The following is a 12,080-nucleotide window of genomic DNA, read 5'->3' on the forward strand; positions in this document are numbered from 1 at the left end:
ATGTGTTATAGTCCCCCTCCCTTTTTTTCAACTTAGGTTGATTACAAGCTAGAGTGACCATAAATCCCAGTTTATCTGGAACAGTCCTGGTTTCCACCTATAATAACTAATAATATCCCACTTTTATTTTCAAAAGTGGCCAGCCCAACTGATATGGGCCCCCTTGTGATAAAATAAAGATTACTAATGAGTGGTCAGATGCATGAGTTCTGGCCTCAGGCAGACAATTCGTGGCCTTGTTACTTTCCAACTGTGGAACTTTGGGAGAAGTAATTAATCCCTGGAAGCCCCAGTGTCCTCATGTGTAAAACGAGAGCTCACTCTTTCAAGAAACCTGTCTGAGTGCGGACAGCGTGCCAGGCACTGTTTTAGGCACTGGGGTGAGAGTACAGGAGATATCAGTGCTTTCACCACTGAGGGAGACGGCAAATAAACAAACCCAAAACGACTCTTTCATATTTCAGGTGGAAGTAAGAAAAGTAAATCTGAGTGAGGGATGATGCAATGAGAGGGGAATGCTATTTTAGAAAGAAGTATCCGGAAAGACTGTGCTCAGAGACATTTGAACAGGGACCCGAATGGTGTGGCAAAACAAGCTGTGTAGATACTTGGCTGCGGGAAAGACAAGTGCAAAGGCCCTGAGGCAGGAGCTGCTTTGTGGGTTTGAAGAAGCACAAAATGGCAGTATGGCTAGAAAAGAGCAAGGGGACAATGATAGGAAAAGTGGCTGGAGAGCTGGGAAATGACAATAGTAGGCATCTTGTGAGGTTGCTGTGATGATTAAATGAGATGATATATTTAAACCTCTTACTCAGAGCTGGCATATGTTATATGCTTAATAAACAATGGTTAAAACATTTTTCAAATGTTTTACAGGAACTGAAAAAGATCACTTGGAATATGCTGTGTGTGTGTGTACCTGAAAACAATAAACAACTTTGTTCTTAGATAAAGACATATTTTTTTCTCTCTTTCTAGATGTAAATACAGGTATCTCCATATTTTGAAAGAATTCATAGCAAGAATTCCTCAGAAATCCTCTTTTACGCCACTCACAGAGAAATGCTATTTCCAATTTTCTTTCCTCCCTCTTCAAAGAATTTGATAATCTGTAACATAGAAACAAAGGAGATGAATAAGAAGCATGCTTACATTGTATCGAACGTCTAGGCCGCCATAGTTTAGGGGCTGCTTCTGCTGCAGCCTCAGGTCTCCGTTCACATATAACTGGGACCCCGGAACAGCGAAGGAGGATTGGAGAAACGCCATGCTCTGCATCACGAATGTTGACATCCTCTGAAATTATTAGAGCAAGAGACAATAGCGATTTTGGTGAGTTCTGAAGATCTCTGGGTTCTAAGTGTCACTTGTCCGTGGTTGAAGCCTAAGGGTCCCCCACATACCTGGTTTAGCCATGCAGGAAGCACTCTGCCCAAAACTTTCTGTGCTATTAGTAGCTCACATAAATTAATATGACCCCAATGAAAAACATTCGATTTGCCTAAGTTAAATCTCAAACTACGCCTCAGAAAAGAGCCTTCTACAGTATGGGTTTTCCTAGAAATCAGAATGAGGGCTTTGTTCTTTAAAAAACAAAAGGCAGAGGATGGGCTTCCCTTGGGAATTGACTCACGTGCAACTGGTAGGAGAAAGTCAAGATGAGCTGCACGGCTACAACATGCTCCGTGGACTGCAGGGGCAGCTCCAGTTTAAAATGTAACATGTCCATCTTCCCATCTTGGTTCCTGTCTTCTTCTCTAGTCTAGAAACCCAAAGAGGCCCAGTGAACCTGGTCCTTAATAAGTCGAGAAAGATCCATATTACTGTGGTACATACACAATAACCCATTGTTCTGCCTTACACAGGTATTTTCTCTCTTACCGAAAGAAAAAGAGAAAAATAAATAGGTATAAGTGGATCAATGCTGGGGAAAGAGACACAGTGGGCACGGCCCCTGAACTTCATACTTGTGCTTCTTGAATGTTCAAGGGCCAAACTGAATGGCAACTTGAAGTGGCAATAACAACAATAAACATCTGGACGGCATTTTTCTTCTTCGGTTGTCTCATTTGATCTCTTTTTTGTTTGTTTTGTTGCTGGCGTTTTCTTTTTTATAAACGTGCCAGAGTTTGTATGGAAAATTTAAATAGCACATTAGAATTGTCCTCTATTTGTCTAGAAGTCAACTTTTTAAAATAGAAAAGAAACTCATACTAATCATTATGCATTCCCCAAACAGACTCAGCAGAAAAACACCAAGCTCTATTTATATCTTCTTTAACCACAAGCGTCTTTGCTTCAGATTCTCATTGTTGGACCTCACCTCATCATTGATGTCAGGACTTTAAAGCCCAGTGCATCTTTTAGTACCAATCAATAAAACGAAAAAGGAAGCTAAGTAAAATCAGTAAGGCATTAAAACTACACCAATACTTTATAAATTATGGACATGAAAGCAGGGAAAACAGAGATCTGAGGAGGAAAAAAGACAAATTACAGCTAGTATCCAGTGGTATCCAGTCTTGCCATCCATAATCTTGCCTCATAGTGATCCTAAAATGACTAGGAGAAAAGTATGGTTATGCAATGTGATCACTGCTGACATGATCCGTTGGCACAACTCTGGATTTTGTTGCTACAACGGATCCTTTTCTGCTGTAGGTTCCCAGAAGGATTCTACTATGGTTTATCAACATTCCTACCTGAATTCTCCATCTACTGATTCATTCTGCTTTCCACCAACACCATTATGTGAGGAAGAGATTCTCTGTTCTTTTTCAGGCTAATAAGGTCTTTTGAGATGGAGATATCTGTTTGCAGAAACTTTCAATCATTTCTTTCCTTCTAGACAATAATGTCCTTATCCTAGGCCTTGCTACAGAGAAACCTACCCTCCCTCTTCTCTTGGACACTATTTTTTTTCTGTCCTGTTCCATCAGGTTTGCAGGTGCAGGGGAGGGATATCTGTTACCAGAGCTGACGATCAAGTTACTGAGACAATTATGTATTAGCAATTACGAGTAGGATAGCAAAGAGGCTGCCTTGTCTCCAGTGAATTTTCTTCACTTGGTATCTGGGAAGACTTGGAAGACAAAGTCAGATTAACTCTCTGTAGTGGATCCATGCCTTCTGGATCTTTAGGGTTGGACAGGAAGACAAAGATCAATTGTCTCAACTTGCAAGAGAGGCCAGTGACTAGGAGGAAATTGCCAGAAGAATCCAGACTCCAACACAGTGTGGGAAGGAGAGAACTGCATTTCATTTGAGCTCTACAATAAGCCTCAGATAAGCAGAGCAAGTATTATCCCAACTGTATAGATGAGAAAATTGAGGCTCAGGGAGGTTAAGGGATTTATTGGATACAGCTAGTAATGGTCAAGACAGAATTCAAAACCATGTCTTTGACCTTGATTCCAGGACTAAAATGTCTAGACTTAAAAAAAAAACTCAGGGAGAAGATGTAGGGTAGGACAAATCTTTTCGAAAAAAGCCAGCATCAAAAGATGAGTGTAAGTCTGTATACCTGCTCGTACACACACTTTTACTCCAAGTTCACAGAGAACAGAGATCTGACACAGCACTGTAATTAGTGTCTGCTTGTTAAATTCACTCATTAATCTGTTAAGTATTTTTTGAGGGCCTACTATGTGCCAGGCCCTGTTTCAGGTGCTGGGAATAATGGGAAACAAAATAAAGTCCCCACTCTAATGGAACTTACATTCCCAGCCAGGGAGGCAGAAAATAAATCAATAAACAAATATCAGATGGCGATAAGTGCCACAAAGGAAAATGAAGCAGACTAAAATTAGAGAATGACAAGGGTAGACTTAAACAGAAATTTTTACAGAGAACATTCAGGAAGACCTAACTGTCAGAGACCTGAAAGAAGTGAGGTGATGAGGCACAGGATACCTGGGGAAGAGTGATCCAGGCTAACAATGTGCACGTGCTCCAAGTACAAGCGCACCCGTGCTTAAGAGAGTGCAGCGAGGCCGGTGCAGCCGAGCAGAGTGAGTGAGAGAGGATGAAGAGGGCCAGGAGAGAGCCGGGGGCATCCCTCACAATCACCTATCACTCAGGTAGACTCTCGCTCCCCCAGGGCTGGCAAGGTGGGCTACATTTCTATGCTATCACTTGGACCACTGAGGAAATCAATTATTTAACTCCATTTAGTTCAAATCAAGCTTAACACATGTGCAACGACTATAAAGGCAGGCATTCAAAGGGCTAATACTTCTTTAACACAAGCTCAAGGTTAGTATCTAAAATCCAATGGGTGTGTCTGGCTAAGAAATTTCATAAGTCACACCATCACCTTATTTTTATAAGGTATATGTGCAATTTGGAACAATTTTTATATCTGTTGATTGTCCCATCTGATCTCTGTGCATATCCCAAGAGAGAGGTATTATTACTAACAATAGTAATAATTAGAGAGGTAGGTACCATCATGCTCTTTACATAGATAGTTACATTGAGGCTGAGAGAGGGTATGGAACCCAATGACAGAACTGGGGCTAGGTTCTAGGTTTGCTGACTCCTGATTCAGTGCTCCTTCTATAATAGCCCATAAGAACTCTAATTTCAAAGATTTCTGGTGGTTAAAGGAGGATAATCCTTTACAGGTATAATGTGAAATCAATATTAATATACTGGATAGGATAAATATAGGCATTGCTGGATTTAGTCAATGCATATCAGCCCACCTGTATCAATCAGGGTCCAATCAGGAAAATAGAAACTAAAATAAAGTTATTTTAACAGAATTTAGTACAGGGGATAATTGGTCACACAGGTTTTGGAGGACACAGGGAATGCTGTGATAACATAGAGAGGATACCTGCAGGAAGCAGCAGAAAGGGAAGAGGTTGGCCTTCCCTTAAGGAGCTGGGACTTAGATCTCAAGAAGGGAGTGCTGCCCAGCTGGTGCTGGCGCCTCCGGAGCTTGGAGGAAAAACCCACCAGAGGTAATTGATAAGGAAAGACTTACTCCTTCCCATTTGCATCACCCCAGCAATGATTCTTCACCCTGGCAGCAGCAACTGGTTGCAGTTCCCAGTTTTTTCCCACTCCCAGAACAAGGCTCATCATGCCTCCTACTGGCAGAGCCTAAGAGGGAGCCAGTGGGCAAGGAGAGTGTGGTTTTCAGGATCTCAGTGTGAGCATCACAAAGCAGAGTAAGGGAAGGTGGATTTGGAGCTGAGACAAGACCTAATAACAGCACACCATCTCACTGTAAGAACTGCTGTAAATTTAAGGAGAGGCATTGTTTCCAGAGTCCCCTGACTGGCAACATTTTTTCCATCATGGATTCTACATTATCTGATGGTTTGTTGGAATTTTGTCTGGTTTCTGTTTGTTTTCATCCCTTTCATTCTTTTGAATCATATTCTCTTATTAAAGGTTAATTTCTAGTTTATACCAGTGTCCATTTTACCATATATTTGTCATCACTGGGTGTTCCATTTTTTTCTTTTTATGCTGAAAATACTCTTTGGCAGTCTTTGGGTCTCCAGCAAAGTAGGGACCACTACTTCATCACTCCTAGACTCACCAAATCCTTGCTATCTGTATTTCAACAAATCTAAGATACCATCCATCATAAAATGCACCATTATTTTATATACCAGTAAGAAAGGAAAAATATTTTCAATTAAACTATGACAACAATGCTTTCTAATCACTTAGAGTATTTTGTACTTATTGAAAGAGCTTTTAGACACAGGTATATCTGATATATTTATGCACATACAAAAATATAAGCAAAATAAATTGATCCAGGGATTTCTAAAACTTCATTACACTGTGATTCTTTTGAATTACCTTTTGACTCAATGATATCTATAGTTTTCTATGTAATTTTGTCCTTTGTGCCATCAAACACATTGATTATAAAGCATTTTAAAAAACAATTCATAAAAGGAACTAAAATCCATTGGTCTAGGCTCTTAGGCAGGCTTTAAAACTATGTAGAGCTAGCCTATTTTTAATTGCCTCTTGAACCTTCCCCTACCTGCTCTCCATTTGGTTCTTAGGGGTTAAAATACTGTTTTACTATCTTACTATGTTGTCAATTATACCTCAATAAAGCTGAAAACTACGTTTTACTATCGTCTCTGGGGTTTTCTTTTAAGTTGCTGATGTCCCCTCTGCAAGTTTTGGTGCTGGCACTTTTTTCGTGAGGAAGATCAGCCCTGAGCTAACATCCATGCTAATCCTCCTCTTTTTGCTGAGGAAGACCGGCTCTGAGCTAACATCTACTGCCAATCCTCCTCCTTTTTTTGCCCCCAAAGCCCCAGTAGATAGTTGTATGTCATAGTTGCACATCCTTCTAGTTGCTGTATGTGGGATGCGGCCTCAGCATGGCCGGAGAAGCGGTGCGTCAGTGCGTGCCCGGGATCTGAACCTGGGCCGTCAGTAGCCAACTGCGCGCACTTAACTGTTAAGCCACGGGGCCGGCCCGGTGCTGGCACTTTTTTTTTTTTTAAAGATTTTATTTATTTATTTATTTTCCCCCCAAAGCCCCAGTAGATAGTTGTATGTCATAGCTGCACATCCTTCTAGTTGCTGTATGTGGGACACGGCCTCAGCATGGCCGGAGAAGCGGTGCGTCAGTGCACGCCCGGGATCCGAACCCGGGCCGCCAGCAGTGGAGCGCGCGCACTTAACCGCTAAGCCACAGGGCCGGCCCCCGGTGCTGGCACTTTTGATGTTTACATATATGTAGGCAATGAGGACCATGCCAAGCCTGTCTCTTGTCCAACAGCTATTATAAGATACCACAGACAGGAAGACACACTCTGTTTCTCTTGGAGGTAATTCCATATCAGTATCTACAGATCCACTTCATTAAAAAAAATAGCTATGTAACATTCCCCTGGGTAATTTCTTTAATGAGTCTTCCATTGCTACATAGGTTGTTTACAATCTTTTGCTATTACAAACAATACTGCAATGAGCAACTTTTTATACGTCATTTCACATGTGTGCACAAACCTCAGGATACCTTACTGGAAGTAGAAGCAGGCACATGCATTTGTAATTTTGACGAATATGGACAAACAGTCCTTCAAAGAGGTTATACCAATCTACACTCCCACCAGTGATACACAGGAATGCGTCGCTTAACAACAGAAATATGTTGAAAAACGCATCCCTAGACGATTTCATCGTTGTGTGAACATCATAGAGTGTATTTACACAAACCTAGATGGTACAGCCTTCTGCACACCTAGGCTAGATGGTATTAATCTTATGGGACCACAGTCGGGCATATATGTGGTCCGTTGTTGACCGTTATGTGGCGCACACCTTATCGGGAATGCTTGCATGCTTCCCTACGTCTTGCCCACAGTGTTACCAAACTTCAATTTTTGCCAATTTGATAGATAAACTTGGTATCTTAATGTATTCTTGCATTTCTCTAATTATGAGCGCAATTTCATATGTTTAAGAGTTATGTGTTTCCTTTTCGATAAACTATTCATATTCTTTGCCATTTTTCTATTAGGTAGTTGGTGTTTTAATTATTGATCTGCAGACACTTTGTTAGGAAAATTAGCCCTTTACAAGTGACACAAATGATAAAACTTTTTTCCTAGTTATCAGTGTTTTGACTTTGCTTATGGTTTTCACCATGCCAGTAATTTTTAAAATTATTTTTATATAGTTGCATTTATCAAAAATGTTTCTTTTATGGCTTCCAGATTTTATGTAATACTTGGAATGGCCTTTCCTACCCCAAGATATAAAAGCTTTCACTCATCATTTGTTTCAGTACTTTAATGATTTCATGTTTTAAATTTAATTTTGATCTAGCTGGACTTGATTCTGGTGTACAGTCTGAGGACTGGCTTCATTTTTACTTTTTCCAGATGGCTTCCTAGTCGTTCCCACACCATTTTATTGTATAAGTCATCTTTCCAAACTGATTTTATTTATTCATTCATTCATTTATTTTTTTTTGTGAGGAAGATCAGCCCTGAGCTAACATCCATGCTAATCCTCCTCTTTTTGCTGAGGAAGACCGGCTCTGAACTAACACCTATTGCCAATCCTCCTTTCCCCCCCACCCCCCCAAAGCCCCAGTAGATAGTTGTACGTCATAGCTGCACATCCTTCTAGTTGCTGTACGTGGGACGCGGCCTCAGCATGGCCAGAGAAGCGGTGCGTTGGTGCGCACCCGGGATCTGAACCCCGGCCGCCAGTAGCGGAGCTCGAGCACTTAACCACTAAGCCACGGGGCTGGCCCCCAAACTGATTTTAAATGCCACCTTTGTCATATTTGGGTTTATTTCCATACTTGTTATACAAGTCCCCAAACTACACTGCTTTACTTAGTATACTTTAAGGTATAGTTTAATACCTGGTAGAGCTATTCTCCTTGTATTACTCTTCTTTTTCTCCTAGAATTTTTGTTTATTTTTCTATATATCTATTTCTCTTTCCCCCAAAATTACGTTTTCATTGAGATTGCATTAAAATTATAAAGGAATTTAGGGAGAACAGACATCTTTACAATGTTGAATTTTCCTATCCAAGAACATGACATAAATTATCATTTTTTTCTTATCTCTTTTGTGTCTTTCAGCAATCTTTTAAAGTTTTATTCATAGAGATCTTGTACATTTCTTAAGTTTACTCCCAGGTAGTTTATCTTTTGGTTTGCTGTTGAGGTCTGTACTTCCACTGTCTTCTCATTTCTTGTATCTCATGATTTCAAACTATTCTCAAACCAAGAGCTCAGGTAGGAAGGAAGCAAAGCATTTATTGAGAAAGACTGTAGATAACAAGGCCATAAATTACTTATAGGCACTGGCCTAGAATGAAGGGGTAAAAAACTAAGAAAAAGGAGCTTTGGTTTTGTGTCTTACAAAAATTACCCAGTATGAAAGGATTAACGGTTCTGGGCACCAAAAAAAAAAAAGAGGTAGTCTTGGCTTTGTAGATTTAAAATCGGAATTCACACACACCAGAAGCAGGGGGAACATGGGCAATGCTCTCAAGGGAGCAGTTTCTGGTTACCGAGATAAGAGGCTAACACAGCGGTCCAACCGGGGAGCCAACCACTTGTGGTGGATGAACAAGTGAAAAGAACGAATGAACGAAACCTAACGCTATATCCCTGTTTTCATGATTATTTTACATTTTCATGATTATTTCTTAGACTCAAGTAACCAGAAGAATAGGATAGAGAGGAATATACAAATGTAAAGAAAAAAATTTAAGACAGGGACTGCTAACCTAAAGTAAACCAAACAAGTTAATTTTTTATTTGGAATAAAAAATCCTTTGTTTCCATTTTTGGAAATGAAACACACGCACATGGAACACCAGAAGTACACTGGGTACACAATGAAAAGTAAGCATACCTCAACACTGGCCTCTCATCCAGTCACCCTTCCCAAGAGGCATTATAATCTCAAATAATAAAAATGGGCAACATGTCATGATTAGTGAGGAGCTACTGAAAGAAATGTCTCCTACTCCAGTTCTATTTTTAAAATCAATTTAAAAGACCTAAGCATTTAAAGAATCAAAGTGTTCAACCATATTTGTTAGAAAAACAGACTTCCACTCCCATAACAAATATTTTCATCTCATTTACCTCATTATTTAGAAACGTATCTCCATGTTTTAACATTTGAATTGGCACTTCTCGATTTCTCAGTTTCAGGCATTCTCTATTGACTTCCCACAAGGAAAGATGAAGATTTAGTTTTCTTCCCCTCACCTCCCACCAGCCCCCACCACCCACACCCACACACACACACCCTTCCCATTCTTTTGGTTAGTCAATACTCAGTGTTCATATAATTATGACTACGTAAATACCATTCACAACTCTGATTACTTTTCCTTTCTCACTGTTCCTTACTTTTTCTTTCTCTGGAGTTACTGTTTTATTTGCTTGCTTAGTTTTCCATGTACTTACACAATTTCAACCAACAGCTTCCATTCCAATTCAAAATCTTACTCACTGCAATATTCTAATAGTGAAAAAGTAAAAGCAAATCAAATATCCACCAATGGGGAAGTGGTTAAATCCATCATGGTTTTTCTATATTATGAAATACTTTGCAGACCTTAAAAAGAATAAGGTTAATTAACAAGTATTGATTCATGTACCAAACTAAGCCTTTAATTTTATGCCTTTCTGTATACCTGTAACTTTTTCATATTTTACAATGAGCATGCATTTTTATAATCAGAAAAAAAATATAAGAAAACGTAAAGTAACCAGAAAAAAAGTAATCTGAATCATATTTTGTTTGTAGTTATTCATATAACAATAAGGTTTAAAACTTTTTTTCATTTCATTTAGCTGCTAGAAAAAAGTCTGAATTTTTGTTTTCAGCTGCACAAGTCTGGCTTGTAGGCCAATCAGCTCAGAGATGTGTAAAGAGATTCAACTTTGGAAGAAGGAAAACCAGAATTTTCATACTTCCAAAGCAAAACGTTTTCAGAAAATGTGCGGAAAGGGGTGATTGTCAAGGAAGCACTCACTTATCCTGAACCAAAGACTAAATTACAAATAGTAAAATGCTTCATTTTCATCCCAGACAGCTGCAGGATGGAGCAGCATCTAAAGGTACAAGCTCAGGGACTAGGCCAGCCCGACTTTCTGGGGAGGTCGCTGAACCAATCACCGCCTTGGCTTCCATGTGTCAAGTCTTCATAAAAACGCCTACCCTTTGCGTTCCCACCGTGGTGCGATGCACAACTGCAGCGACATGATGGGGTTACAACAGGAACACTGCTCGGCCTTCATGACCCACGAACTTTCCCGACCACCCTTCCATGAGGCCAGGCCCGGAAAGGACGGGGCCAGCGACAGGCTGTCCCCAGGCTTCTGCACTCTGTCAGGACGCAGACGCTGACAGCAGTGGCTAACCTTCTTGGGGTTGGAGACGGCTTGGAGAAGTCGAATGAAACGAGAAATTTACCTCTCAGTAAATTAAACCAGTAAAAGAGGCCAGTAAATAGGCTTAGGCCAATGAGCCTGTGCACACAACCTCCATGGGTTCGCGAACCCTTAAGATCCACGCTGGGCTCCCCGGGGGCTCAGGCCGGGCAGCTCGCTACCTCCCTCCCACCGCCACCACCGCCCAGTCCCCGGGGTGGGGGGGCTAGAAAAGGGCAGGAATCACGCACCGAAACGAGCGGGACGCGCAGGTGATCCCCCTGCAGCCGGTTGAAGGCGGGGAACGTGCTCCACGCGAGAAAGCCGCCGCGCTCGGATCCTAGCAGGGCTACGAGCAGCACCTGGTGCTGGAAGCGCACGGTCGGCTGCTCCTCGTAGCTGCTCCGCTTCAGCCAGAACCCTGAGGTAAAGAAGGCGGGAGGGCGGTAGGGAGGAAGTCAGGAAGGCCGGCCGGGGCGCCGCGGGCCGCAGGGGCTGTGCTGCGCACCGGCCGGGGGCAGGCTCACCGTGGCTCCGGAAGGCCACCAGCAGCGGCGGGATGTACGTGAGCACGGCGGCCAGCAGCAGGAACACCGCGGCCTTGGAGCAGAGCCCCGCGCGGTAGCCGCGCTCGGCCGGGTGAGAGTAGAGCTCGTAGAGCGCCATGAGCTCCGCGCGGACTAGCGCCGCACGCCCGGGACCCCTCCGCGGTTCGAGAGGAACGACTAAGTTTGGCTTCTCCTAGTTGCCATAGCTGTGGTCTCCACGGCAACCGACGGCGCAGGGAAAGGAACCAATAGCAAGGAAGCGGGGCCACCGTAGGGGCGGGGCTGACGGGGGCGATGCGGGCTGGTGGACGCTCGACCCGCTTTACGCGTTGCGTGCGTTTCTCCAAAGGCTGGGTGGAGGTAGAATGTTTGCGTGCACCAAAATCATAGCCACCGCCCGTGTTAACACTTGTGTAAAAGAAGATTTTCATAAAAGTTGCCTTACAGTAAATAGCTGCTTGTATGTTATCTGTTAATCCACAATGTGGTTCATACTTAAGTCCAGCTAGTCACAGCACACCCTACATGGGAGGAAAACACACAGAACATAAACTGGCCGTGATCCTCCACCTGTTCCTGGGATAAGACAAAAACCAGGTCCCTTTGTCTCCAAAGTTTCGTTGCTTTCA

General features: G+C 42.2%; 1 protein-coding gene across 5 annotated transcripts in view; it reads right to left on the reverse strand.

The window, feature by feature from the left end:
- Window positions 1-11,743, reverse strand: part of TMEM231 (transmembrane protein 231) — a 231,719-nt gene extending 219,976 nt beyond the window's left edge. For 2 of the 5 annotated variants that reach the window (XR_009216439.1, XM_058528296.1), the window contains exons 1-6: window positions 11,431-11,671; window positions 11,155-11,324; window positions 9,935-9,989; window positions 9,608-9,690; window positions 1,634-1,762; window positions 1,153-1,296 (exon numbers count right to left, since the gene is read on the reverse strand). Coding sequence is in view for 4 of the 5 variants with exons in the window: in XM_058528296.1 (XP_058384279.1) it covers window positions 1,153-1,296; window positions 1,634-1,762; window positions 9,608-9,690; window positions 9,935-9,989; window positions 11,155-11,324; window positions 11,431-11,569 (720 nt within the window). In the remaining variant the exon portion in view is untranslated. Of the gene's footprint in view, window positions 1-1,152; window positions 1,297-1,633; window positions 1,763-9,607; window positions 9,691-9,934; window positions 9,990-11,154; window positions 11,325-11,430 lie in introns of all 5 variants that reach the window. The other 3 variants (XM_058528299.1, XM_058528298.1, XM_058528297.1) reach the window with 3 other exon arrangements.
- Window positions 11,744-12,080: the final 337 nt, after the last annotated feature.

Source organism: Diceros bicornis, chromosome 32 (assembly GCF_020826845.1).
Source record: "Diceros bicornis minor isolate mBicDic1 chromosome 32, mDicBic1.mat.cur, whole genome shotgun sequence".
Taxonomy (NCBI): Eukaryota; Metazoa; Chordata; class Mammalia; order Perissodactyla; family Rhinocerotidae; genus Diceros; species Diceros bicornis.